The 24,963-nt window shown below is 46.4% G+C and overlaps 1 protein-coding gene and 1 long non-coding RNA gene across 2 annotated transcripts; one reads left to right on the plus strand and one right to left on the minus strand.

The window, feature by feature from the left end:
• Nucleotides 1-724: 724 nt before the first annotated feature.
• Nucleotides 725-1,531, minus strand: LOC144143238 (uncharacterized). The gene is made up of 2 exons (XM_077675022.1): nt 1,464-1,531; nt 725-1,403 (listed from the first exon to the last, which is right to left on the minus strand). The coding sequence occupies exons 1-2, from the start codon at nt 1,529-1,531 to the stop codon at nt 725-727; spliced, it is 747 nt and encodes a 248-aa protein (XP_077531148.1).
• Nucleotides 1,532-3,184: 1,653 nt separating this feature from the next.
• On the plus strand, nt 3,185-11,060 carry LOC144142199 (uncharacterized). The gene is made up of 3 exons (XR_013316885.1): nt 3,185-3,259; nt 4,037-4,069; nt 11,034-11,060. It is a non-coding gene; the product is annotated as an uncharacterized LOC144142199 (long non-coding RNA).
• The last annotated feature ends 13,903 nt before the right edge of the window (nt 11,061-24,963 follow it).

Genomic DNA, 24,963 nt, shown 5'->3' on the forward strand with positions numbered 1-24,963 from the left:
TTCGATAACCAAGCGGCTCCTCGAAGCATGCCAAGGGTGTGCTCAACAGCTGGCATCGGATGACACTCGTGGAGTACAGACTTGTTTAGTTCCGTGTAGTCGACACAAATGCAGAGTGCCCCCGAAGGCTTGAGTACGACGACCATTGGCGCGCACCGTGCTGTGGGTTGCGTGACAGGAGTAATTACGCCAACTTCCTTCATTCGTTGTAGCTCTGCCGTGGTGTTTTCGTAGCGCGGAAGTGGTACCCGACATGAAGATGTAAGGGCAAACGGAGTTGCGTCAGGTTGGAGCACGATGTCATACTCCTGTTGCAGCTTTCCGAGCCCTTAGAAGATTCGGGAAAGTCCCTTTCGACGTTTAAATCCAAAACAGTGTACATAGCCGGGAACAAACCAAGGTTGGTGATGTGTGGTTTGCCAAGTAGGGCTGTGCGCAGACCAGGTAAGATGTAGACGTTTTCTACGCTTTCTCGGCCGTTGATCTTGAAATGAAGCCTTGCCAGTCCCGAGACGCACAGAGTCTTTCTATCTGGACCCTGAAGCCTCCGGTCGGGGAACGTCAGAACGCCGTGCTTGAAGAGCCGTCGGAATTGTCGTTCCATGATAACCGTCACGTTCGCACCCCTGTCGATTTTGAAGACCAGGGTCTGTGACTCGGCGAGGGCAGAGACTTCCCACTTGGATGAAGCCGTCGTCGCCATGACGCCCAGGAAACCTGGCTCCTACTCGACGTTTCGAAGAGCACTTGCTGAGAAGCAGACAGTTGAGAAATGGCCGTTTTTCCCGCACTTCTGGCAGACGCAGTCTTTGGCAGGACCGATGTCCCTCGTGTGACGCTCTTTGCCACACCAGCCGCATGATTTCTTGAAGCCCCTTGGGTGGTGCGTGGTTGGGGGTGGCGTTGCAACTGGGTCTTTAGCGGGTCTACTCCGCCGTACTTTCAGAGCGTCGAGGTTGACTGCTTCCTTTGGCGTGCTTGATAGAGTTTCCTGCTGCTGTTGGACTGCTTCACTCTGACCAGGTATGGTTAACGCCTTCATTAGGTCTAGGCTGAGTTCAAGCTGCAGAGTTTGCGACAGTTTATGTTTCTTGAGGCGCACGACTAACCTGCTGTGAATTATCTTTTCACAGAGCTCCCCGTAGTTACAAGAATCTGCTAGTGTGTGTAGGGCTGTTGTGAAATCTTCGACGGACTCACCATCCGGCTGGACTTTGGTGCTGAATTTCGCCCGCTCGTAGAAGATGTTTCGCTGAGGTATGAAGTAGTCCTCGAAGCCCTTAAGCACTGCGTTAAAGTTCTTCTGCTCGTCAGTGGTCAGCTTGAAGGTATTAAAGATGTCCTCTGCCTGGGGTCCCTTGAAGTAGACAAGTGCATCCACCTGGCATTCTTTGGGCCGATCGCTGAGCCCTGAAGCAGCCCCGTAGCGGAGGAAACGTCTCTTCCATTGGGGCCAGCCTTACGGTGAGAAGGGGAACGGGTCAGGTGCCGTGATCTGGAACGAGGCAGCGCTGCCGTTCTTGTTGGCCATTTAGGGTGAGTTGCTCGCGAAGGTCACAGGCAGGTCTATAGTGGAGGGAAGGCGCTTAGACGAGGCAGAAGCGTCTTCAGAACGAGGGTTGGTTGGGTGTGCTGACGTTTCGTTCGGGCGGGGAGCGCGATCAGCTCATCCCACTTCTGACACCATGTTGGAAGGAATGCTTGCCCGGAACCAAGCGCATGATGTCAAGGGCATGGCGCGAGGCGCGGGGCGGGAGAGCTTTCTTCTCTTCACTACGCTACACGTGCGCGTGTATCATATTACTTGGACGACAATCATGCTACAGGGATTAAAATGCTCAAGCTTATTGATAAGAAGTGTTCTATACGAAGTCGGCCCATAAAAAGCGTAAATAAAAGTCGCGGAATACAGGTGTTCCCCGCAAGCAATAATTTCAGTTGTCAATATTCTTTAACACCGTCTTCTGAATTTGATTTTGACGTGACTTTATTTAAACGCAAGGGACAAGCCAACTGGTGTTGAAATAAAAGTACTCCTGATGTACTAATATATATCACTTTGTAATATAGCGCGAAGGAAACCGTACTAAATACAAAAAGTGACAAGGAATCTTTCCTTTTTGTCAAATTCGCAACCACAGACCTTTTGTGTCACGGTTATTTTTCCCCATTTGCATTAAGGTGGACTTTTGGAAGGAAACACCTTTCTAAAGTACTCCTAATTTATACCACTATTTTGAGCTGAAGAGGTAGCAGTCGGCCAAAAATTGGATTTTGCAAAGTGGTGTTTTCATTAAATGTGATGGTTACTTTGTACAGGTTCATGACATTTTTTACAGCACCTTTCCTTCATATCGAGTACACGCTGCTCGCGGTAAGTAAACTTTGAAAGAACTTCGTTTAAAGTATCAGACACTTGAGGTATCAGAAGTTCTTATAACTATGACTCCGGGCAACAAAGCAAATTGTGATATAAGTAACCACTCTTATAAATATTATTACAACAATTATACACAATACTCAAATGCTATTCACACTTTAAATACAAAAACGTACAATGAATGATTTCTTTCTCCTTGTGTAACTGTCGAATCCAAAGTTGGAATTGTTTCTCAATTCACACAGAGTTGTGGGCAATCGCAAATTTGTTTTTACTTTGTATAATTGTAATCGGCTTTAATTGTAATTTTTAGTGGTCCTAAATCGTAATAAGGAGCTAGAAGCGACCAATGCAGAAGACATTTTTCGGATCGGAAAAGAAAAATGTACTAAAGCAGAAAAGACACCCAATAACGCAGTTTGGGTTGGGCGCTACCTAAATAAATAAAGAACAAAAAAGGCCAATGTAATTTTAAATTTAGTTTAAGTAAAAAAATCGGAATTACTCAGGTTATTCTCGCGGGAATATATCGGTATCGGTACTATGGACTGAAAATATAGGCATACGTAAAATATGCTACCCAGAGACTCAGAAGATGAAAAAGGGTAATACTTCGGCTATAGTTGTGCAAAAAGTTAGAAACGTCAAAACTTGCTCTTATTTATCTATATACTTCTTTTTTTTACAGACAGGTTTATTCACCTTTACTTCTCTGACGCTCAAAAACGACCAAAGAAAAATGTTAGCAAAAAATATGCATCTGTTTGGTATATATTTTTCAACCGAGAGTTCTGTTTGTGTGCGATATAGAGTCCACTTTCACTACGGTAATGGCGAAGATATTCCTCCTGGGTTTCTTCGGTTTCTTCCTTCTTTACGGTGAGTTCTTAAAATGACGAATTCTTTCTTCCGATATAGGTCTTTCGCTAGAATAGTAGTAAAACACTCAAGTTTAACATTAATAATCACGTACCTGATGTATAAGCATTGATTGAATTTGTGCTTGAATCAAATCGATGTCAATAAATTAACATGTATGTTCTATGCAATAAAACTGAAATCAAAGTTTTTATGGTATGTAGTATCGTTATGGGACTGTAAAATTAGGGCCTTGGAGTGCTTACTCATTTTTAACCAAGATACAATCACGCCAGCTTATACAGTTTGCTGGTTTTTTTATAAGTGTAGCATTTGGAAGGTATTCTGGCATTGTGGTTGTTTTGGAAGCCTGAACTCTACTGAAGCGTGTATATTTGGTGAAATTATTGGCGAAATTGATGCGAACACTTATAAAGCTTTCGCCCTTTTTTAGCTTAAAAACTAAAGCATTTTTGCAAAATGAAATATACATTGCTCGTAAACTGTCCTTCAGTTACCGCCTTGGTTAAGGTAACATTGCTTTAAAGTAAATGTTTCTTCGGTGAATGAAGTATACTAAAGTACACCACAACCATATTTCCATAAATAAATGCAACGGAAACTAATATGGCTACGTGTACCAGCCGTATTTTTTTAAAATCCTTGCGTAATATTTGTGATTTCCGAGTAAATGTAAAATAAGATGTGTTATCAAAAAAATATATATATTTATTCACTGTACACATGAGTATTTGATACGTCTGGGTAATAACCTAGAGAATATTCTTGTTGCTTTAGTTTCAGCAAATTTAACTTCCATCACCACTGAAGGTAAGCTCTCTAAGCAGACTTGCTTTCCTTTGAAACCCATAGAATAGGTAGACAATGAACTCAGCAGTTGTAAATGTAAACAAACTAACAATAAAAAGTTGAGGAATAGGGTAATATTTGAATACGTATTATGTCTGTGGGAGCTCAAACATTTTAACTTATAGGAAGTCGTACAGTGTCCCTTTTTTAATTAGTGATCCTCATAACGGTCACGATGACCACCCCACCATGCTGGGATGCACAACAAAACTAATATTGTGAAACAGAAAGTAGACAGGGCAGCGATAACTTTACTGTAATCCCATTCCCTGGGCATGTACGAGTATCTGAAGCGGATCTGAAAAAGTGTTTGAAAAAGTATTATACAAAAACGTTGTTCATACAAACTAACATGTTTACAAAAACAATTAGAGGGAGAGAAGCAACTTTTCTGTTGTGCAAACTCAGGGTTGGAATGTGCTTTTCCAAGGCTCTTGCCGTCAGTCTTTTTAGGGGCTGGAAGTAACAGCTGTAAACAGCCTGCTGGCTTACAAAAGAGTGAAATGAAGGGAAAAGTGACTGAGCAGGCACTGACACACTGTGTTGCAGTGTTGTTCTGTGCATAAAATGAACCATGTGGGCATGAGGAGAATTCCTGAGCGTGTGTTCGCGAAAGAGGCAACGCTTAAATTTTTATCGCTGTGATGTTCCAACTGTTTTTTGCTACAGACGAGAGGAAAATGGGGGAAGTGCCTGCAAAAGGGTTGCAATTGGGGAAGGCAACTTGCACCGCTATCTTGTCTCGGGGGAAACAGTTGAACAGTCGGTGGGTCGTTGCTGCCAAAGGGGCGCAGATGTGGGGACGTAGGTGGTCCTCTTTTTGGTAGCTTCAGGTGAGAGAGCTGTGCGGCACTAGGTAATGAATACGCCGAGCCAAAGAAGAACACATATATTTATCACTGAGGGTAGGAGCGGCTAGGGCAGCCGCACCGATGCCTGGCGGAACGAGCGGTGTTCCTAGGAGCCTCCATGCTCGCCACGCGGCTGAAAGTGGTGACTCGTCATCTCCCGTGATGTTGCTAAAGAAGCTCCTCTTCTCTTGTGATCCGTGGCTCGCAATCCTGGGTGCGATAACCTATTGTAGGCCTGGAAATCAACGTGCGCGAAATGCACCAGGACGAGTGGGCGTGGGATGGGCGTGCAAACATCACAAAGCACCTTAACAGGAAACAATGGATTGGGTGCTTTTAAAGGAGCAGTGCGCGTGAAAATTCGCGAAGCGGTAATATTTCAGCATCATCGTGCTGTGCTGTGGCGATTGGTGTGAAGCTGATGTCAGGCGCTGACTGAACGCTGTCTGAACGTTCGTTTAAAAGAACATGAACCCTCGATAACACCAGGCGGAGGTGCAAACTTGCCTGCCCTTTGCCGAAGTTGTGAATGCACCCCCTTCTTTGACAAAACACAAATAATTGGTAGAGGAACCACAGAGTGCGAGCGGGAGCTTATCGAATCTTACCAAATGCGGAAGCATGATTATGTTAAGTGCGTGAGTGTTCCCTCACTACGAGTATCACGTGAAGAATCTTAATATCTAAAAATAGAACCGATTGAACTGCGTCATCAGCTGACCTTCTTTCTTTAATTTTACGGCGGCGCATGCCCTGACCTTGCTTTTTCTTTGAAATTTTATTCATTAAACTGTTGCTAGTCCCAGCGTGTGTGTTGTCTGCTCTATCTCGTGTTCGCGTCTTTAAGGCTGGGTTTTACAGTTTTCCAATAAGTGGGAGTGCCAGGGTGACAATGTGGTAAGTGACGTCATGTATGACAATGAGGAGGAAGTGTGGAGCACGCAGAAGTGACGGGAATTTCCCAAGAAGCATGTCGTAGAGAGACTTCGACGAGGTGCGAACGCCAAGGCCAGTTCCTTCGAAGCTGTACCAAGCACACAGATGTGTGTTGTAGCATCAACGAGGTGCTTTCTGTACATTCCAACTTACAAGATGTAGTGACACAAAAAGTCTGCGCTCAAAATGTTGTAGGCCAAATCAGAGATAAGAAAAATGTATCTAAATGTCCTGTAGACGCCAATGTTTAGGGAAAGCGTTTCCTCTCCATAGATACAGATGGAAGTCTTGTTGGCGCCTTGTAAGCTGCTTGTGGCTCCTCTGGTGTTGCTAAACGCGGCTGACGATGGTATGATGCTGACCTCCACGCCAGTGTCGTCGAGAAAACCCGGTCTGGTTGTTTTGTCCTTCAAAAAAAGACTCGGCTAACTCCACAAGGGACAGTAGTCGCCGCCTCAAGTAGTGCGCCGGAGACTTCCCATGAAACGTTCAGGCTGACATACACTACGCTGCTGCTTTTCCAAAGTTGCGGTGGTGCGAGCATACACCTTGCCTTGAAGGTGACGTCGAATGGCGGCGCGAAAACGAGCGGCCGTGCGAGGGAGAGGACTGGTGCTAGGCGGAGGGAGCGGCGAATTGATACTGATAGCTTGGTGACTGTCAATGTGTAAACGTGGGCTAGTTGGTTCGAACTGTGAAACATGGTTAAGTAGCGCAGTAATGATGGGACGCCACCGCTATCCGGACGGAGGTGGGTGAGCGTTGATGAAAATCTCTCGAAGCAAAGCTTGATCGAACCTAGCTTCTTTGCCTCGAAGGAGCTGTTGATAGCCGCGCAGTAGCTGTGAAGGCTTCGGTCACCGGGTTTTTAATTGTAGAAGCTGCAACCTTCGCGGTTTCGATTTTGTCGTCAGCTTGATGAGTTCACTAGTAAGGGTGTAGAACGGCGCGGTGGGGGGTGGTGAAACAATCAGGTCGCGATGCTTAGTTTTGATCTCAATAGGTAGGGCAGAACGAGATAATTGAACTTATGTCTCTGCGACATAATGTTCTCTATGGCGAAAAAGCGGTTATCTTGGCGAGCTAGAGGCTTGCGTCATGACGTCAGTACTGGGGTAGCAACGTGCAACTGCAGCAACGTCACTAAGTGCTGCGGAGGCTGTTCGATCGCTGTCATATGCAGCGGTGGCTCCGAGTGCGGCATTCAAAGTGCTGCGATTGCCCTCACCCATGTTGATGTCTGTGGTCACAAATTTGGTGGCAGCACTACGCAATCAAAACGCCTAGTCACAGAAGAACAGATGTATTTAAGACACAAGGTAGCAGCGGCAAGGCGACGGGAAGCGATGCGTAGGAATGACCGGAGTTCCTACGAGGCACCAACGCCTCGCCACGAGGCATAGAGCGGTGTTTAGTCGTCTTTGGCGACGTTGCTAGAATGAAATAGTGTGAACGTCTCTTCTGCGAAATTGCCGGTATTACGGGGAAGCAGATTACGCATCTTGTTGGTTGCTAAGACGAGATAGTGCAAAATGGATGGACAGCTCTTCCAAAGGACGAGAATGCCGGGAGGTTGTTTTTGCCACTTGTGGTTTGTTTCAGGCGATAGTGTGGAGCAGGGGTGGGTAGATATTGCAAAAAGGCGCAAATTCTGGGAGGTAGGTTGCGCCCATTTTTTGTTCATGCATGTAAGAGGCGGCAGTAGAGGAATCTAGTGCCTCAGAAAGAGGTTAGTTGCAGGTTGGTAAGGGAGATAAGTTACGCAACTTGTGGGTTGTTTCATGGGAGAGGTTGGTGAATCGGTGGGTGGTGCCTGCCAAATAGGCGGCAATGCTGTTAAGCAGGTTGGGAAACTCGTGGGATGTTTCAGGCATGAGAGTATAAAAGGGGTGAAAAGGGCCTGCAAAAAAAGCGATGCTGTTGAGAGGTAGGTTCCTCCACTTGGGGGTTCTTTACGCGAGAAAGGAAAGATGAAGGTGGGTAATCCGAGCCAAATAGGCCATCATAGCAGAAGTACCACGAATATACAATTGGAAATCGTGGACGCTGTGTGTACAGACATATAAAACGTCTCTAGTGTAATTAAAGTTCGGTCTTGTTAGGCTGATTTTTTTGGGCCTGGCATAATAAACTGTGTTTTAAAACCAGCTAAAGTGTAAATAGTAAAGCGAATTGAAAAAGCTTGGAATGCAGTTATACCAACAACTGCCTTGATAAAATATTTTAGAAAAAATGGCGAGTAGCGTAGCATATTATGTAAAAGATGGTGCTCAATTAGCGAATGGCAATGGCCTCATTGTCAGCAATTACTACAGATGTGATGGTGAGTCCATAAAAGGAACGTCATTTCTAATTTTTTGTTGTTGGAATCATGGTTGCTGTAAACTCTAGTTTTTTTACAGAAAGTCCAACCAGGGGTGTGGTGGTGTTACTGTGACTTAATTTTTTTCATTTCAAGCCTAGCCACTTCGGAAATGCACGTCCTAATTTCTTTGTTATGTAAGCCAAGCCATGGGTTGTAATTTATTCATTATTATTGCGCAACCACAAATTAGCATTATGCTATGTAATTGGTTCAGTTATCAAAATAAATAAAATAGGTGAGCAATACGTACTGCTTTTTTTTAATAATAATGGCATTATTTCGTTCTGGAGAGGGCAATGTTTTGTAAGGTGTAAATTTACTACACCATTTATAGTCTCTAAAAGATTATGCATATTTTCCTCCCATGATAATCGATTTTGGGGCACTGATACTATATTTGTGTTTGATACCTCTTTAAAGCTTGAATATTTCATTGGTGAATGAAACGTATTTCAGTGGCACACTTGGTTTGGGAAATTCGCCGTTCACTGTAAAAGAGTTTACGGTGCATGTAACCATAAAAGACATAAATATTTCCAAAAACGAAAACACTTGGGCAGTATTCACTTTTCACGTAGAAAGCGTAGTTTGTAATATAATATAACTTATTGGTAATATTGGAGAAAAAGACATACCATTAAAAGAAATAAATAAATATTAAAATATTTAAATAAATAAATAAGAAATATTTTAAATAAAACAAAACGGTTCCTCAGATTTCTTCGTTTTATGGCTTGTTTCCCTTGTAATGCATACACCTATCTGTTTATTTTGCGTAAATTATATATACAGCACCATGGAAGATGTGGGTAATCTGTGTACCTCACTTCCTACAGAAACCCAAAGCGCTATCTTGCTAACTCCTCAGCCAAAATAAATTTAAGTATAGTAGAAATAAATGTAGTGGGAAAGCCTTACAAATAATTGCGTTAGATAAACAAAGCGAGCTAAAACATAGGGTTAATGAAAGCCGACAATTTATTTGGGCTGAATAATGATCCTTGAACTAATAATTAAGTTGGGGTGCTATTTTACTATGCGAAACAAAGACGATATTGCCAAACATAAAGAACATAGGAGAAACGCTAACTTCAAGTTATATTAATAATTTCCTTGGGTCCATATTCAACGGGACTCTGAAGAAAGGTGGTTGGAAGAAATGGTTCTAAAAACTTGCTCTAGAACCAACCTTAACAAAGTGTACATAGAGAAGGAGTGAAAGAAACAGCTTTGTTTTTCTAATATCTTATGGTGGGGGAATGCTGATGCAAAGAATTCCTCGCGGCTTCTAATGCTCTTGCCATCACATCTTCAGTGTAGATGCCGTAGCCGCCCAGAGCTTCCACCCAGACAAGAAGAGTCGTTTTAAAGGAGGCACGATTGCACCGGTTGTGATAAAGCGTATAGGAGCATGTGCGTCTTGTGCGTTGCATTTGAGACATGGGGGAGTGAAGAGAATTTAAGAGCGAGTGCTAATATGAAGGGCGTATTGCGGAAATGTTTGTATTTAGGATGTGCACTTGTGGACTTCTTTATGCGTAAGAGGGGAGAAGAGGGTAGCTAGTGCCTGCAAAAGAGGCGATAATACGGGATTTAAGTTGCGCGACTTTTACATTGCTTCTGGAGGGAAAGGGGAGAATGAGGTGGGGGGGTTCCTGGAAAAGGGGCAGTAATGGGTACAGGCACCCATGTACGTGAGAAATATACTTTCAGATAACGAGGAATCTCTGCGTGTGGACATGAGAAGGTCCTCGCCCGCGTATTTATTGCTTGGGTTTGCTATTTCGCCGGCCTCAAATTGGCTGCGCATGGTGGACCATGTTCCACAGCATTATCACGTGTTAATTGGAGGGGCAATTTTAAAGAAAATGTGAAGTTATAGCAAGAACGCCCTTGGAGCAATAATGCAGAGCAGGTTGTGAGTGGGGTGGCATAAGATGTGATTCAGGCGGTGGACGAGTGTGGAGCAAGGGCCGCCTTCTGAGCTGCTAGTAGAGATTTGGTGGAAGGAAAACAAAAGTTTCTTTCTTATAAATATTTTGCTGCTCGAATCATGGTTGTTGAAAACTATTGTTTGTTTAAAGAAAGATAAAATCATTCCTGTGATTATATAGATTGAAATTTCCTCTTTGGGTAAAGCAATATCAAAACTGCGTGTGATGTTTCAAATTGTTGTAACCCCACTATGGTTTGTATGATATCAACAATGTTAAACAACCATAAAATAACCGGTACGTCAAAAATTCCCTTATTATTCCTCCAGACAAAAATCACAGCGAGATATGCATAGTTTTTTTAAGTGGTTAATTAGAATGCTGATGAGGGATGGAGAATGTTCTGTGATGTAGAAAAGCAATGCTGACATTTACATTCTCTAGTAAATATAAAAAAACTCGAAAACCAGTCAATTTTTTGGCATATATTAACATATTTGTGTTGAATATTCTTTTAAAATATCGGAATCTTTGGTTTATAAAATGCCTTTTGTAGACGCAGCCGGTGAGGATAACGTCACTACTCGGTTGAAAATTTTGATGGCGTATGGAAATTTAGCCAAAATAATTTATTTTCTTCCCATTAAAAATAATTAAAAACTACTTATTGCTGTTCGTAGGTGCCGCCCTTGTGAAACCCGTGTTTTATTGTGGCTTTGGAAATCACTCCGTAAAGTAGACATATCGTTTCAATGAGAACTGTTCTTGAAACACTGCATGTGGCTGTTTGTCATGTCTTTTTTCTGCCCTAACGCATACATTTGTCACTTTATTTTCAGATGATTTAATTTCCAGCTCAACAAATGGTGACCTTTCTCTGAGTACTTGCCTTCCTGGAGAGACCCACCGAAACAGTACACAACGTACTCAGCTATAGTTAACATAAAAAAAAAACAGGTCGGAATGCAGTAGGAAAAACAAAAAATATAAGGGGCTTTCATGTACGAAGCGAGGCAAAACCATATTTGTCGCAGAACGCCGATAGTTGATTTGTACCGAATAATGATACTCAGCATGCTAATAAAAATAAAACCTGTGTTGCGCCACAAAGACGATATTACCAATCATAAAGTAGGCAGGCCAAGTGGTAAATTTCATGCAATCTCTCTTTATTCACATGTGCTTTTGTACTAGACGATTTTCTTAAAATTTCGAAGTAATAAATGGTTAAAAATAACCGGTTTTCAGAATAAATGACAGAAACGTTTACAAAGAAAGCTGGCGAAACCAACAAATTTGTAATTCTGATATCCCAGGCTTGGGAAAGAGGGAGGCACAGACGGCCTCAGAGCATTGAAAGGCTCCTGCAACGCCCCACAAAGCAGGTGCGTGTGGTAGCGCCGTAATAGACGACTCGAAGTGGATGCACTGGTCAGCCGCGCCGCGGCTGCCAGTGCTGGCTGGGTGAGACACGCTACGCTCTTCGTGAACTACTGGCTCCGCTGGTTCATGCCCCGCCCCAAAATTCAACTGGCAGGAGGGGGGAAAACAATTCCGTTGAGGCGAGAGTCACGTGTGTGTATACCACAGTTGAGTCCGGCGTTATGGACTTGCTTTCCTGTAGCTTGCGCGTGCGCTTGGAACGTGGCTTGATGTGTGGAGGAGGGTGAGGCGCTGCTGTGCAGTTGGAAATGCCCACGTCGCTGACGTCGTCACCCGTAGCGCATATGAGGAACTTTGTCATAGCGCATTGCAACAGCAATAGAGATACACTGGTGAAATTTAAGAGAGAATTAACCTCAGGTTGATCAGCACCTTTTTTTTACAATGTAAAAAGCTAAAATTGACCCGACTAAGTCTCAATGGTACAACAGAAAATGAAATCGGCTTCATTTCAGGTGACAACCCAGGTATTGTGCAACACATCGAGGTGCTAAGTTAGATACAAAGCAGTGATCACAGGAAGGTTAGATGCAAGCTAAGGTTATATCTCAAAAGAGATAGGAGCTAAACTCGTGAATTCTAAGAAACCCCAAAGAAGTCAGTCAGCGTCACTTCGCGAGATTTTAAAATAACTCTTAAAAACAAAATACCGCTTCTAGACGATCAAAACGAGGTCAATGTAACAGGGTAATGACAACCTAAGATAGCAATAAGTGAATCAGCAGCAGCTGTGGGCGAAGCAATATGTTTAGAACAAGCTGAAAAACTAAGAAAATGAACGAAATTATTGTCGAATAGAAGAACATGAAAGTGTCAAGTAGGGCATATCAGATTAAATTAGCCGAGCTTTCGACAATAACTAATAGAAGTAGAACAAACGAGGTTCGTGCATATAATATGGCAATGACCAAGCATTACAAAAACGTGTTGTTCAGCTTGCGAAGCGAAACGCTCGAAGTTTAATGTCATAACTAACAGGGACCGAGGGTTAGTGTACACCCCAACCACAAGACAGAAATCTGGATCACAAAAGGCATGGGTTGGGGAGCTTTCTCCAAACACTCCCAATTAGTGAAAAGTAGGCTACCTATGTCAGGCAAATGAAAAATCTGCAATCAGTAAAAAGTGCAAGTAATGCGTTTTGGATCTAAAATTTGGGGCTTTACTAAACAAATAGAAACAATTCATAGGTCGACCGAACGGGCCATGGAGGGAATAGTGTTAGGAGGACCACTCAGGTGCAAAAAACGAGAACACACTGCAGGTTCCCAGATGTTCTCGCGTCATTGGTTGTTAGATTGCACCTATGAGAATGGCAGCGTTCGTGCTAAGCTGATCCAATCTGCAATGATATAACGCACTAGTGTAGAATATATGATAGCTCAAATACGCAAATATGGACTTGCACTAGCCATATAGTGAGAACAACCAACAAGCGGTAGACAAATAGGACAACCGAGTGGATACCAAAAGATAGGTTCTAGAATAAGAGGAAGACCATTAGACTGATGGAGGAAAGTTAATGAGAAAATTCGCGTTTAAGATGTGTACTCGAGCAGGAAAGACGGAAGCGGTTTAGAGTAAATACGAGAAGCCTTCGTCCTGCAGCGCACCTGAGTAGGATAATGGTTACGATCATGATGAGAATAAAACGCCATGATGCCAGGAACGCCCCTTTAAGACCAGAACTCAGGCTTTAACCATTCCGGCGGCCGATGCTGGCTTCATCAGAGGCAGAACAATGCCTATGTTGAGAAGGTACCACTGTGAAAGTATTTAATTGGTGTGATTGAACATTCGTTTTGTTATTTTATGCAACCAGGAAAACTCCATATATCGTTACGCAAAAGCGACATTTTTTACCATAAATGTGTGACAGTGCTTCTGGTATGTGCAGTCACGACGAGAGTGCGTACGCCATTAGTCAACACAGTTTAAGCACCGATTCAAGCCATAAATAACGCGCTCTACTAAAGCATGCAGCTATAACTCCACAAGATGTGCTGTAAGCTACGACAGGGAAAACGAAACTGGATCAGCTTGGTGACCAGAAAGAGAGAGCAACGAAAAACTGAGAGAGAGAGAGAAAAGACTTTATTCATAATTCCTGCGTGCGGGAGCACCCCAAAACCGCGCAGGGCAGGGGGTCCCTGTCTTGCTAGACCTCAAGAGATGCCGGCCGGGCTCGAACTACTAGGAGTTTCCTCCGTTCGCTCTTGCCTAGCCAAGGCCCTCTCGAGCCGCTGGATGGCTGCACGTTGCAGTTCGTGGTTACCCGAACGGAGCAAGCCCATGAAGTCCACCGGGATTTCATCCGGCACACATGGCCTCACGCCATCACTGCTGTTGCTAGTGTCACTATCACTACACTCACTCAGTAGATGTCCGAGAGTCGCGGGAACCGTCTTGCATACACTGCACAGATCACTCTTGTAGAGCCCGGGAGCGACGTGTCTCGCAAGGGCCGGGGTAACGACGGAGTCCGTCTGTAGCCGGCGTAACGTCACTTCTTCTTGCTTGGTGAGCTTCGGGTGCGGAGGGGGGAAGGTCCTCCTCTGTTCCCGGTGCCACCGCAATAGTTCACCGTAGCTGAGCACAGGGTCTTGGTCTTCTTCTGCATCTTCCTCATCATTGGGGGTGAGGTGCCCGTCCCGTACTTGAAGATCGGGGGGTGTCGCCACTCGGTGTGCGAGCTCACGGGCGGCGACGTCCGCTTGTTCGTTCCGGTTCGGTACTCCTCCGGGAAGACGGCCCATATGGGCCGGGAACCAGCGGAGGTACACATGGCTTGGTAGTCCCCTGGGAAGAAGTCTGAGCGCCTTCGGGCCCACTCTCCCTCTTCCGTAGTTCTTGATTGCCGATTTCGAGTCGCTCAGGATCGTCCCTATCCCGTTTGCGCTCTTGAGGGCCAGAGCAATGGCGACTTCTTCCGCTTGCTCCGGCGAATCTGCTTCCACGCTGCAGGCATTAACCAGCTGTCCGCTGCTGGCCCGCACGACAGCAGTCACGTACGTCTGTCGTCTGCGAGGAACTCGAGCGACGTCCACGAAGTAAGCATGGCGGTCGTCTCCGTAGGTGTGTGCCAGCGCCTTGGCCCTGGCTGTGCGTCGTTCCACGTCGTGGGTGGGGTACATGTTCTTCGGTAGGGGATGAACGACCAGTCCCTGAAGGAGCTGTCGGTCGATCTTCCCTTGAGGGGGGCCGTCTGCGTCTTCCGCGGTTCCTAGCTGGTTCATGCCAGCAGCCTGGAGGATGCTCCGGCCCGTCGTTGTAGTGCCCAGGCGGACGAGCTGAGAGATGCGCTGGGCCTCGCTGATCTCGTCCAAGGTGTTGTGCACCCCCAGCCCGGCTAGGGCACTATTTCTAGTGCATCCCAGCAGGCCGAGGGCAGACTTGTAGGCTTTTCTGATGGCCGCGTTATCTTGTCTTTTTCGTGTTGCTGCCATCTGTGGAAGGCGCCCACATAGGCAACGTGGCTGACCACGAAGGATTGAAGAAGTCGGAGAAGGTTCTCTTCCCTCAAACCGGATCTCCTCGACGTGATTTGTTTGACTAGCCGGGAGGCGATTCCGATCTTCGTGGTTATCTTGGTCAGGGCAGCGTGGTTACCCGTGCCCGTGTTGATGTGCATACCTAGGACCCGGATCTCGGATACCCGGATGATGTCTGCGCCGTCGCTCGTTTGGACGCTGATCTTCGCAGCTTCCGCTTCGGCCGAATTGCGGTTGCGTCCCGATGTGGGGAGGTTCAGTAGTTCTGACTTCTGGGGAGAGCAGTGGAGGCCGGTGCCTCGGAGACCTTCTTCTACCTGCCTTACGGCAGCTTGGAGGCGCTCCTCGATGCGGCCAGTCGGACCTCCCTTGACCCAGATCGTCACATCGTCCGCGTATATCGCGTGGCGGACGTGCTCTAGGTGACTGAGGCGGCGTGCCACCGGAATCATTACTAGGTTGAACAGGAAGGGCGAGATCACCGCTCCCTGTGGTGTGCCCATGCTGCCTAGCTTGCGTTCTTCCAGCTGCAGTTCGCCGACTTGTAGCCGCGCGGTTCTGTCAGTTAGGAAGGCCCTTATGTAAGCGTACGTGCGTTTGCCCAGACCGAGCGTTTCGACTTGCTTGAGGATGGCTGAGTGGAGGACGTTGTCAAAAGCACTCTTGACATCTAATCCGAGGATGGCGCGGTTATCCACCTTGCTGGGTGCTTCCAGCAAGTCCTTGTGGATCATGAGCATCGCGTCCTGCGTGCTGAGCTTCGCTCTGAAGCCCAGCATCGTGGGGGGATATACCTCCTTTGTTTCCATGAACTCTGTCCATCTTCGGTTCAGTACGTGCTCCAGCACTTTGCCTATACAGGAGGTGAGGGAGATTGGCCGGAGGTTGTCGTTCCCCGGGGGTTTGTTCGGCTTGGGGATGAGAACCGTGAGGGCCGTGCGCCATTGCTTGCGCACGAATCCTTCTCTCCAGCAGCGGTTGTAATACCTTGTCAGCGCTGCGATCCCCGTGTCGTTGAGGTTTCGCAGCGCCTTATTACTGATTTTGTCTGGTCCGGCTGCCGATTTACAGTTGATGTCCTGAAGCACTTGCCTCACTTCCCACTCCTGTATGTCAGCGTCCAGGTCCAGATTGTCGGGTCCTTGATATTTGGGGTGGCAGTATTGAGCCGTGACCGGGAGATAGTTGTCGTTGAGGCGTCTGCAGACCTCGCTCTCGCCGTGTTCTTTGATGGCGGCGTGCATAATCTGCGACAGCCGGTGCTGTTGGTATGATTTGCTTTGCGTTTCGTCCCTGAGGTGTCGGAGCAACTTCCACGTCCGGCTGACGTGAAGCTGTCCGTCCATCTCATTGCAGACGGCACGCCACTGCTGCGCACATAGCTGGCGGCTGTACTTATCGATTTCTCGACCGAGCTGGGCCACTCGCTTGCGCAGGGTTCTGTTCTGCCTTTGTTTCCTCCACCTCTGCTGCAGCGAGCGGCGGGCTACTATGAGGTGTGCTAATTTGGGGTCCATGTTGGGGAGGTCCTCATCTCCTTCAATCCCTTCAGTGGCCCGTGCCACGGCTGTCGCCAGTTGGCTGGTCCATTCGTCCAAAGTCTCGATTTCCGGCGCCAGCGCTTGCGATCGGAAGGCGTTCCAGTCAGTAAGGCGCTGTTTGCGCTGCGGGATCTTCGATACCGGCATGCCCAGGGGAACGATAATTTCAATGATGTTATGGTCACTGCCGAGATTTGTGCCGGTGTTCTCCCAGGTTACGTTGCCGCCTTGCGGGAGGAGGACAAAGGCCAGGTCCGGGGTGGTATCTCTGGCGGTGGATGTGCCAATTCTTGACGGTTGTTGCGGATTTGAGAGCAAGGTGAAACCCATTGCTTCTGCTTCTTCGAGGAGTGATTTGCCCTTGGCCGTAGTGCGAGGGTACCCCAGCTCCTGATGTGGAGCATTGAAGTACCCTGCCACGACCGCGGGCGACCCCGCGGCCTTCTGGAGTATTTTCTGGAAGATGGTGCGGAATCTTTGGCTGCGGTGTTGCGGATTGCTGTATGCGTTTACCAAGAGAAGGGTGCTTTTTCTTTTCTTGCCGACAACGGTCTCGGTGGAGCACGATTCTAGGATTGATTCCTTGGCCAAGAGGTCGCCGCCCTCGACCAAGGTGATGCCTTTCTTGATGAAAGTGCACACGCCTTGCGCGGCGCCCTTGGCGGCCGGTCTCTTGCTGGGGGGTACCGCGTGAGCGCGATAACCGAGCAATTTTGGAGATTCCTCCATGTGTGTTTCCTGTATCGTGATGATATCTGGAGGTGATATCATCGATTGTATCAGTAATTGCAGTGCCGCCCGTCTGTTACGGTATCCATTTGCATTCCAGTGCCATATCTTAATGGAGCCCGGATTATGCGTAGGGGCCATTATGAGGAGACATTGTTTCTTCTTGTTGCCCGGGGCTTGCGCCGTCTAATCTCTCTACAATGAGCTGTTCCAATCTGGCGAAGCCTTTGTTCACCCTATCTTCGAGGGTGGTCATTCTTGCATCGAGGGCCCGGAACTGGCTCGCGAGCGTATCTACTTGACCCGCGAGCCTATCGACACGCTGTCCTTGTTTGCGTATCCGGGCGCCGTAATTAATGTTGTTATCTTCGCGGCCTTCGTCGACGACGTTGCCGCATTCCGACGTCATGGCGTCTTCGCTTTCTTCGTCACCTTGCTGGCTGGTGACTGCGCGTTTCCTCATTTTGGCCAGTGGTTGGAGATTGACCGGCGCAGTTGTCTTGGGAGGGGTTAGAGTTGGGTGTTGTGGGACCTGTCCCAGCTGCCAACCTCCGGATTTCGCCCCACCGAAGATTGGTTGTTGCTGCTGCTGCAGCTGCGGTGTCCTTGCAGCTTGCACGAGCTGTTCGATCATTTTCTGCTGAGTTGCGATCGTCCCCTGCAATTGGTTGACGAGCGCTTTCAGCTCGGCAACTTCTGTGTTGTTCTTCTTTCCCTCTCTCTGGAAGGAGGGATGTCTCGCCGTCTGGTGACCTTTAGCGTCCGCTGACGCAGTGCGCAGACGTTGCTTATTTGCAGCCACGGCTGCCCATGACTTTCCTGAGAGAGGAGGTCTTCTGGTGCCGCTGTGCTCTCTCTCTTTGCTCCGGCCAGGGCTCTTGTTCTTATCGCGGCCTTGACCGGGTTGTCCTTGTTGTTGCTTTCCCAGCGGTGGAAAGTTTCCGCTCGAGAAGGTGACCTTGCCTTTGCTGGCAGCCATCCTGCTCTCCTCCATCTTGCGTTCGTGTTCCCGCTTCCTCTCGATGTAAGGAGTCTTGTACTTGTTTGGGCAATTGCCCGTGCCCGAAGCGTGCGGCCCGCCACAAAGCTTGCACTTGGGCTGGCAGTGTGCTTCATGATCTTGGGCGGGGGGGGGGGGAGTGACGATCCCGCAGGCGAAGCAGATAGTCACGTTCGGGCGCGGGCAGACATCTCTGCGGTGGCCTACTTGACCGCAAGTGCGGCAGACTTCACGGTGCTGTTTGTATAACCTGGAGCGCGACATGTAGCCGGCGAAGTTCACAAATTGGGGGACGCGCTGGCCCTGGAAGAGAACAACGACCGTTCTCGTTTCTCCAATTCGTTTGATTGCAATTGCCGTGGGGTTTGCCTCATTTATGACACACTCTTCTAATTCCTCTTGGGAATAGGATTGCCAGATGGTATAAATTAGGCCTTTCGTTGTTTTCTCCGGTGCCGCTCTGTAGGCGTAAATTTCATACTGTCTGCCTTGCAAGAAAATGGCTCTGACGTTGGCGTAGGCCACTGCTCGCTCTTGGCTGGGGGTACTGACTACCAAGATGTTCTCTCCGACGTTCGGGTATGTGGTATCCGTCTTAAATGCATTGTAGTCTACCTTGGCGGCGGCCGCCATAGCCCGGTTGAACGCAAGGGGCTCGATGTTCTTGATGACCATGACGCCTCGAGGCCTAACCACGATTTTCTCATGTTCGGCGGGCATGCATGGCATCCTTGCTGATCTTGCGACCGTCTTATTGACTTTCTCGGCGAATTGCACTCTCGAAAGATGGGAACGCTTACCGGTTTGCGCGGCTCGCTGCGAATTAGCCGGCGTCGATGCTGTTGTTGAGGAAGGCGGGCTTCGTTCCTTGGGACGGCTTCGTCGCGTGGCGACCGTCAACCCGGCGGAGGGACCCGACGTCGACTCGTCGCACGAAGTCCCGCGCACCCGAACCACAGTGTGGCCTGCGCCACAACTCACAAATTCGCGGTTGACGTCCGATGACAGTTCCATGTCACTCGGTGCATTCGGCGAAGACGACGAGTCGCCCTCCGCCATCGTGGAGACCGGCATGGCGGCCGAAATCGTCGCTAGGCCTCACGGCCTCGATAGGGTTAGCTGGCGGCCGACCGCTTCAAAACTTTAAACTGGCGTTAAATGCCGAAAAATTGTCGGAATTTTAAAATTCCTTCACCGGACGGTGCCGGAGACTTAACTGAATAAGTACTCACAAATTTAGATGCCTGGGCCAAATTCTTCCGCACCAAAAGAAAGCATTTTCACGAAGCCGAGGTGAGACGCGTTCGCACTCGTTCGGTCAAGGTCACGTCACGAAAAACTGACTGGGTAAACTGAGTGCTCATTAAGGCACTTACCAATCAATGGCAAGCCAGCAGCTTGATATCAGTCGAATGCCCACTGGAAAAAAGTAGACGTTGTCTAAGAGAACGAGATCATTCAGGAAAACCACCGCCAGTATGATCACATTGAATATGAAGTAATCGAATCGAAATATTCTGGATGACGATGACGGTGAGGCTCCTGGAGCTGTCACTGGTAAAATGTGGGTGCCAAACTAATTTAAACTTTCTCGGTTGACACAGTACTTGTAGGAACGACTCTATCACGTGCACCGAAGGTAGCATGGCCCTTTATGAAGAGTTGACTGACCTGAGATAAACCCACAACATGGACGCACATTGTTTGCTAGTTTTGGCTCATACTACTTTCATCACATTAGGTTTCCCGCCTGTCCAAATTCCGGTCAGGCGAGCGATAGTTGTAACTTGTGATTACCGTGATGATAAAGCAAGCACGACCTCTACAGGCAGATACATGGAAGATAGGTCGAGGTGCAGGATGGCTGCATTAGGTATTGTTATCCGTACAAAGTAAATAATTTCCGTTCTATTGAGGTCGGCCTCCCTCCTTGTCGACCTGGACGTTCTTCCACAGGAGATTTTTGCTGAGTAAGTGTAGGGTCTCTTCAAGAATTGCATTGTGGGCTTTATTGTGTAAGGAAGCCGCTGGGTGCTTACGTGCATAGCGGTGCCAGTTTTACTACAGCTGGTTGCGCTTTTACGGCTGTTTGTAAAAACGCTCAGAGTTTTGCGTTCATCAAACGGGGCTGGGTTGTGATTTTAGTGTTTCAAACAGCGGGCGGTCTTGATTTTACTAAGGATCCACAAAATGTGTGGGCTTCATCAGACCTGGAAATTCTCAGGGATGTTTCCGCGTCCTTTAGATGCAACGCCTTGTAGACTATGCACCACGCCCGGCACGATGGCTGATTTTTGGTTTCTCCGTGCCGAACCTTCTGTTCTGAGTAGCTATCCCAACGTCCTGCGGAGTTCCCTGTTTCCACCAGGCAGCACATGCTCCAGATTGTGTTTTAATGGACGGCCTCAACCCTTTTATGCAGGGTGTCCCATCCAGTTGGTATTGTGGTGCCGTGGAATAGCACTGAATGAAGTGTGCCCACTACATTCAGGAGAAACAATGCCGGGAAAAAATTTTCGAAGAGGTGCTTCCGCACAATAGCAAATCGCGATCTTCTTCAGGAACGACGGAGACGACTCCGATGGTGTTGAGATCTAGATATTTTACTGCTTGTTCTTATGAATGCATAATCACGATGTCGAGAATGACTGGTTGTGTACCCGATTTTGGTCGTCAGAGGCTCTCGCGATCATATGCGGTTCCATTGCACCTACGGGACAAGCAGCATTCATGCTAAGCTTATTATATTTTAGACACTTTGGCACAATGGCAATTCGAAAGCAATATCGAGCACGTTTGTAGGGGTAAACCAACACTACAAAAATAAAAACCTTGAAAAATACGAAAACATGCACTACAAAGCTTCGAAATGCACGTACTGGTTTTTTCTTGTACATGAGCACTTTGACTCATTCCAGAGATATGGTAGACATCTCACAGCAATAATTTAGGCTTCTGTTGTGACTACTGGTAAATAATATATAGAAAAGAACATTGCGGTGATTGTCGAAAACGTTTTGTACTTGACAACTCCGCACAAACATTGAATGAGTGATCGAGGTGCCAAAATATTGATTAAGGTGATTCTTACAAGAAGCAACAAAAAGAAGACGAGGTGATGTTCACCGTGCAAAAACGCCTTAGCAATGCATCGGTAATCGTTTTCTAGTTAGGGTGACTGGATGGAATTTTTGATTTTATAGCCGTAAAGCTATATGTTAGAAAGGCGTCTTTTGTAGTTACCTGAGCAATGAGTAAAAGAGAGATCACTAAATAGAAGAAAGGCTTCGTTGCTAACAATCATCAGTTCGTGCAATCACATGCAGCGGTGTAGATTACTGTAATGCTAGAACAATGGGCCCTTTGTCAAAACTTAACCGTGATTGTATAATGTTGTCAGCATTACTTTATTGCGTTGATAAAAAATATGCTTTGCTGTAATTGTTGTTTTACGTTTTTTTTGCACACACACAACAATTTTATTCAAATATACTGTTGACACATATTTGAAGTCTGAACCTTGCACTTTGATTTCAGCTTTGTACTTTGCTCTTTTTTTAAGTATACGAATACCGAGCCGTAAGAATAATCGCCGTAAGAATACTTGCTGTAATTAATTCGCGACTACCTCAGGAGAAAAAAGAAAGCACGATGGAGCGCTTGTGCCACGGCCCACTGTTTTTGCGTCTCTTTCTTGTGCTGATCACGCGCTATATCTTTCGAGAAGTTTCCCTCAGGTTCCTTACATCCTCAGAAAGGTGTTGTATATGTAAGATTGCACTTCTTGTACTCGTCAAGCATATAACTTTTTATTTGTTAACGAATGAGAAAAATAGATATATATCTACACCCGCTACAAACAAATTTTGATTTATTTCCAACGAAATAACTTTCCCTCTATAAAAAGCTTGTTGGTGTAAACTTTATTGGTGTAAACAGTATTGGTGTAAACTTTACCCTAATGTTGCACTTTTTATTCTAGAAATAAGTACTCGGGTTCACAATCAAATATTGCGAACATAAGGGCATAAGGGCGTTCACTTTTGGGGAGAAAACGTTTCATTTTTTTTGCATCAACACACCCATTAAAAAGCTCCTATGCTAAAACATCTTGTGATGGTTTAACAGGTACAATAATATTATAAAAAGCGTTCATACGAGGCCCAACGTAATAAAGTCGTTTTTCTTTGTTTATGAAGCCTAGTTCTCGAAGTTTGTAGCTGCATCGCTGATCATGTTTCAATAAATTATACAAGAACACACGATCAGTGCAAAGGCACTAAACGTCAGCATATTGCAATGTAACACCATATGAGCAATAGTGCAGGCTCGCCTGGCAATTGCAGCGCCTGGCGACGAGAATAGGTGCATTCAACGCTAATGAATCCAAAGCGAATAGCGTTAACTGTTCATATAATTATTCGTTTGTTTTACTATTGTTGCAGTTGCAGCGAGTCTCTTGACCAAAACCGTTATAAGTATGATATATAGGACAGCAGGAAGTACAGAAAGCGTTTAAAAATATTATTCGCAGGAAAGGTAGAAAATATTCTAATGAGATGCTTAAACTGTGAAAAAAAAAATATTTATTATCTTTGTTTCGGTTTTCCCAATAAAAACTTTACACAGAACTCTTTTGTTTCCAAAAAAAGGAGCCAGGTGGATAACAAATGTCCTGAAAATTTTCTCGTACGCATTAGCCGAAAAAATGTAAGGGCCAATAATGGGAGAAGCCAACAAACCTTCGCGATGTGATACAAGTTTTCTGTCTGATTACAATAAAAACTATACGACGCCACTGGGCAATCATCATCTGCCAGTTAGGATAGAAATATTGTGCTCCATAAAAGTCGTTGCTGACGTTAGCATTGGACAGTCTTGGTGGTTGTACACTCCGTTGCGCAATATCGCTAAAAGATAACGGTAATTTGTAGAGAGCATCGTAAGCTGTTCAATTACAAGTTACTTTTTTGTAGAAAAAGTGTTTTAAATTATTCTAGTGACAAATTATAAGAGTTGGTAGTCAGAAATTATGTTTAGGTTCGGTTTCTAACGGCGTGCTTCGTCCAACAGAAAGGGCGAAGTGCAGCTAAGCGACCTCACAAAGACGTAATATTAAACACCGAGAACAGTAGCCTTAATATTGAGGCAACTATCACTGTTGAGGAAAAAAGTCAAGGTAGACGTGTCGGCATCTCTTACTGGAGAATCTCAGTAACTTGCTTGGGGATATAGGTACTCGTTAAATACAGCCCCACGAAGCCCACTGCGGATGGGCTCCTGCGGGGCAACATTTACCAATTACACAAGACATTCGCACAGTTTGGTTATTCTGGTGTCATAATACTGCGGCTGCCATACTTAAGCGGATATTATTTTATTTTATCACCGACCAGAATTTTATACCTGAAAAGAAGGGCATTTCTATTTACTCCCAGGCACTGTGCCCAGATACAGTGCCCTATACGGATTCGTAGGCTTTTAGTTGACTCTCAATAACAGACTCAAAGACCGAAAATGACCTCAGCTACTTACACAGCACTAAATTTAGGACTCATTATAGCGTTAAAATTCTTCCCTCGTATCGTAAACTAAACGGGATGGCTACCGCGTAGCGAGAACGCATAGGTGCCACGTTCTACCAACTAGGCCTTGGATATCGCTGAAAGAGCAGGACTGTGCGATGGCCGGACCTGACGGGCAAATTGGGAGATGTGCGGCCGGGCCCAAGTAAAGGGCTGCTACCCAGAGACTGGCTGTGGTGTTTAAGAGCCGCGTCCGCGTGCTGGGACCCCGGTACTTCAAAGTGTGCATAAACACTTTGCCGAATCAGAAAATCTGACACATCTAAGTTCACTTCAGACAAAAAACTATAATAAAACAAACGCCTCACGTGCTGTGGCGCACTTGATGACAAGCTGATCAAATCTTTTTGATGCAGTGGCTGTTGACAGCTCCTCGCGGTATCACAACGTCGCACAGCCTGGGCCGGCGTGCGATCTTCAAGAATCTGGAAAACATGCACTCTCTCCAGTCCCGTACCGGGAACACAACGTCGCTCAGTCGACGCCGGCCATTTATTGCGCGGTCATCGACGGCTAGTTTGTAGACACGGCTGGCACTGGAGCCTGTCTGGGTCTACGGGAGTCCTCAAAAACGGCCTCGGCAGAATACGGCTACCGTAACTTGTGTGCAGCCCAGATAACCCTTCTCCTCCGAATGTTCTGCTACAAAGGTCAGCCACGATGTCATCCTCCTCCTCTTCTCACGTGTCGTTTTTATTCTTAGGGCTTTTTAGCCAATTTTTTTGATGCGACACCTATCCGGAACAAACCCACAAAAGGGGATTCTTTATGGTCAGCTGTGTCATCATCATCAACTTCGTCGTCGAAGGCTTTTTCAACTCACATACCGCCTTTGTTATAATTTCACCTCATTAAAAATGGCATGTGTATTGCAGAGATACTGGATTTGAAAATGTCCATTATGGCGTCTAGACCTTTCCTGTCTGAAGGTGTTGCATATATTTCATTGAATGGCCTGTACCAATTTTGAAGACAATAGT

Source organism: Haemaphysalis longicornis, unplaced genomic scaffold (genome assembly GCF_048455015.1).
Source record: "Haemaphysalis longicornis isolate Haplotype H1 unplaced genomic scaffold, Haemaphysalis longicornis Haplotype H1 scaffold_6, whole genome shotgun sequence".
NCBI lineage: Eukaryota > Metazoa > Arthropoda > Arachnida > Ixodida > Ixodidae > Haemaphysalis > Haemaphysalis longicornis.

Bases quoted from the DNA above. Each gene is read 5' to 3' on its own strand.
- LOC144143238 (XM_077675022.1), bottom strand. From the start codon at position 1,531: ATGGCCAACAAGAACGGCAGCGCTGCCTCGTTCCAGATCACGGCACCT. The intron at 1,404-1,463 runs GTAAGGCTGGCC...TTCAGGGCTCAG, and splicing joins GACCCGTTCCCCTTCTCACC to CGATCGGCCCAAAGAATGCC.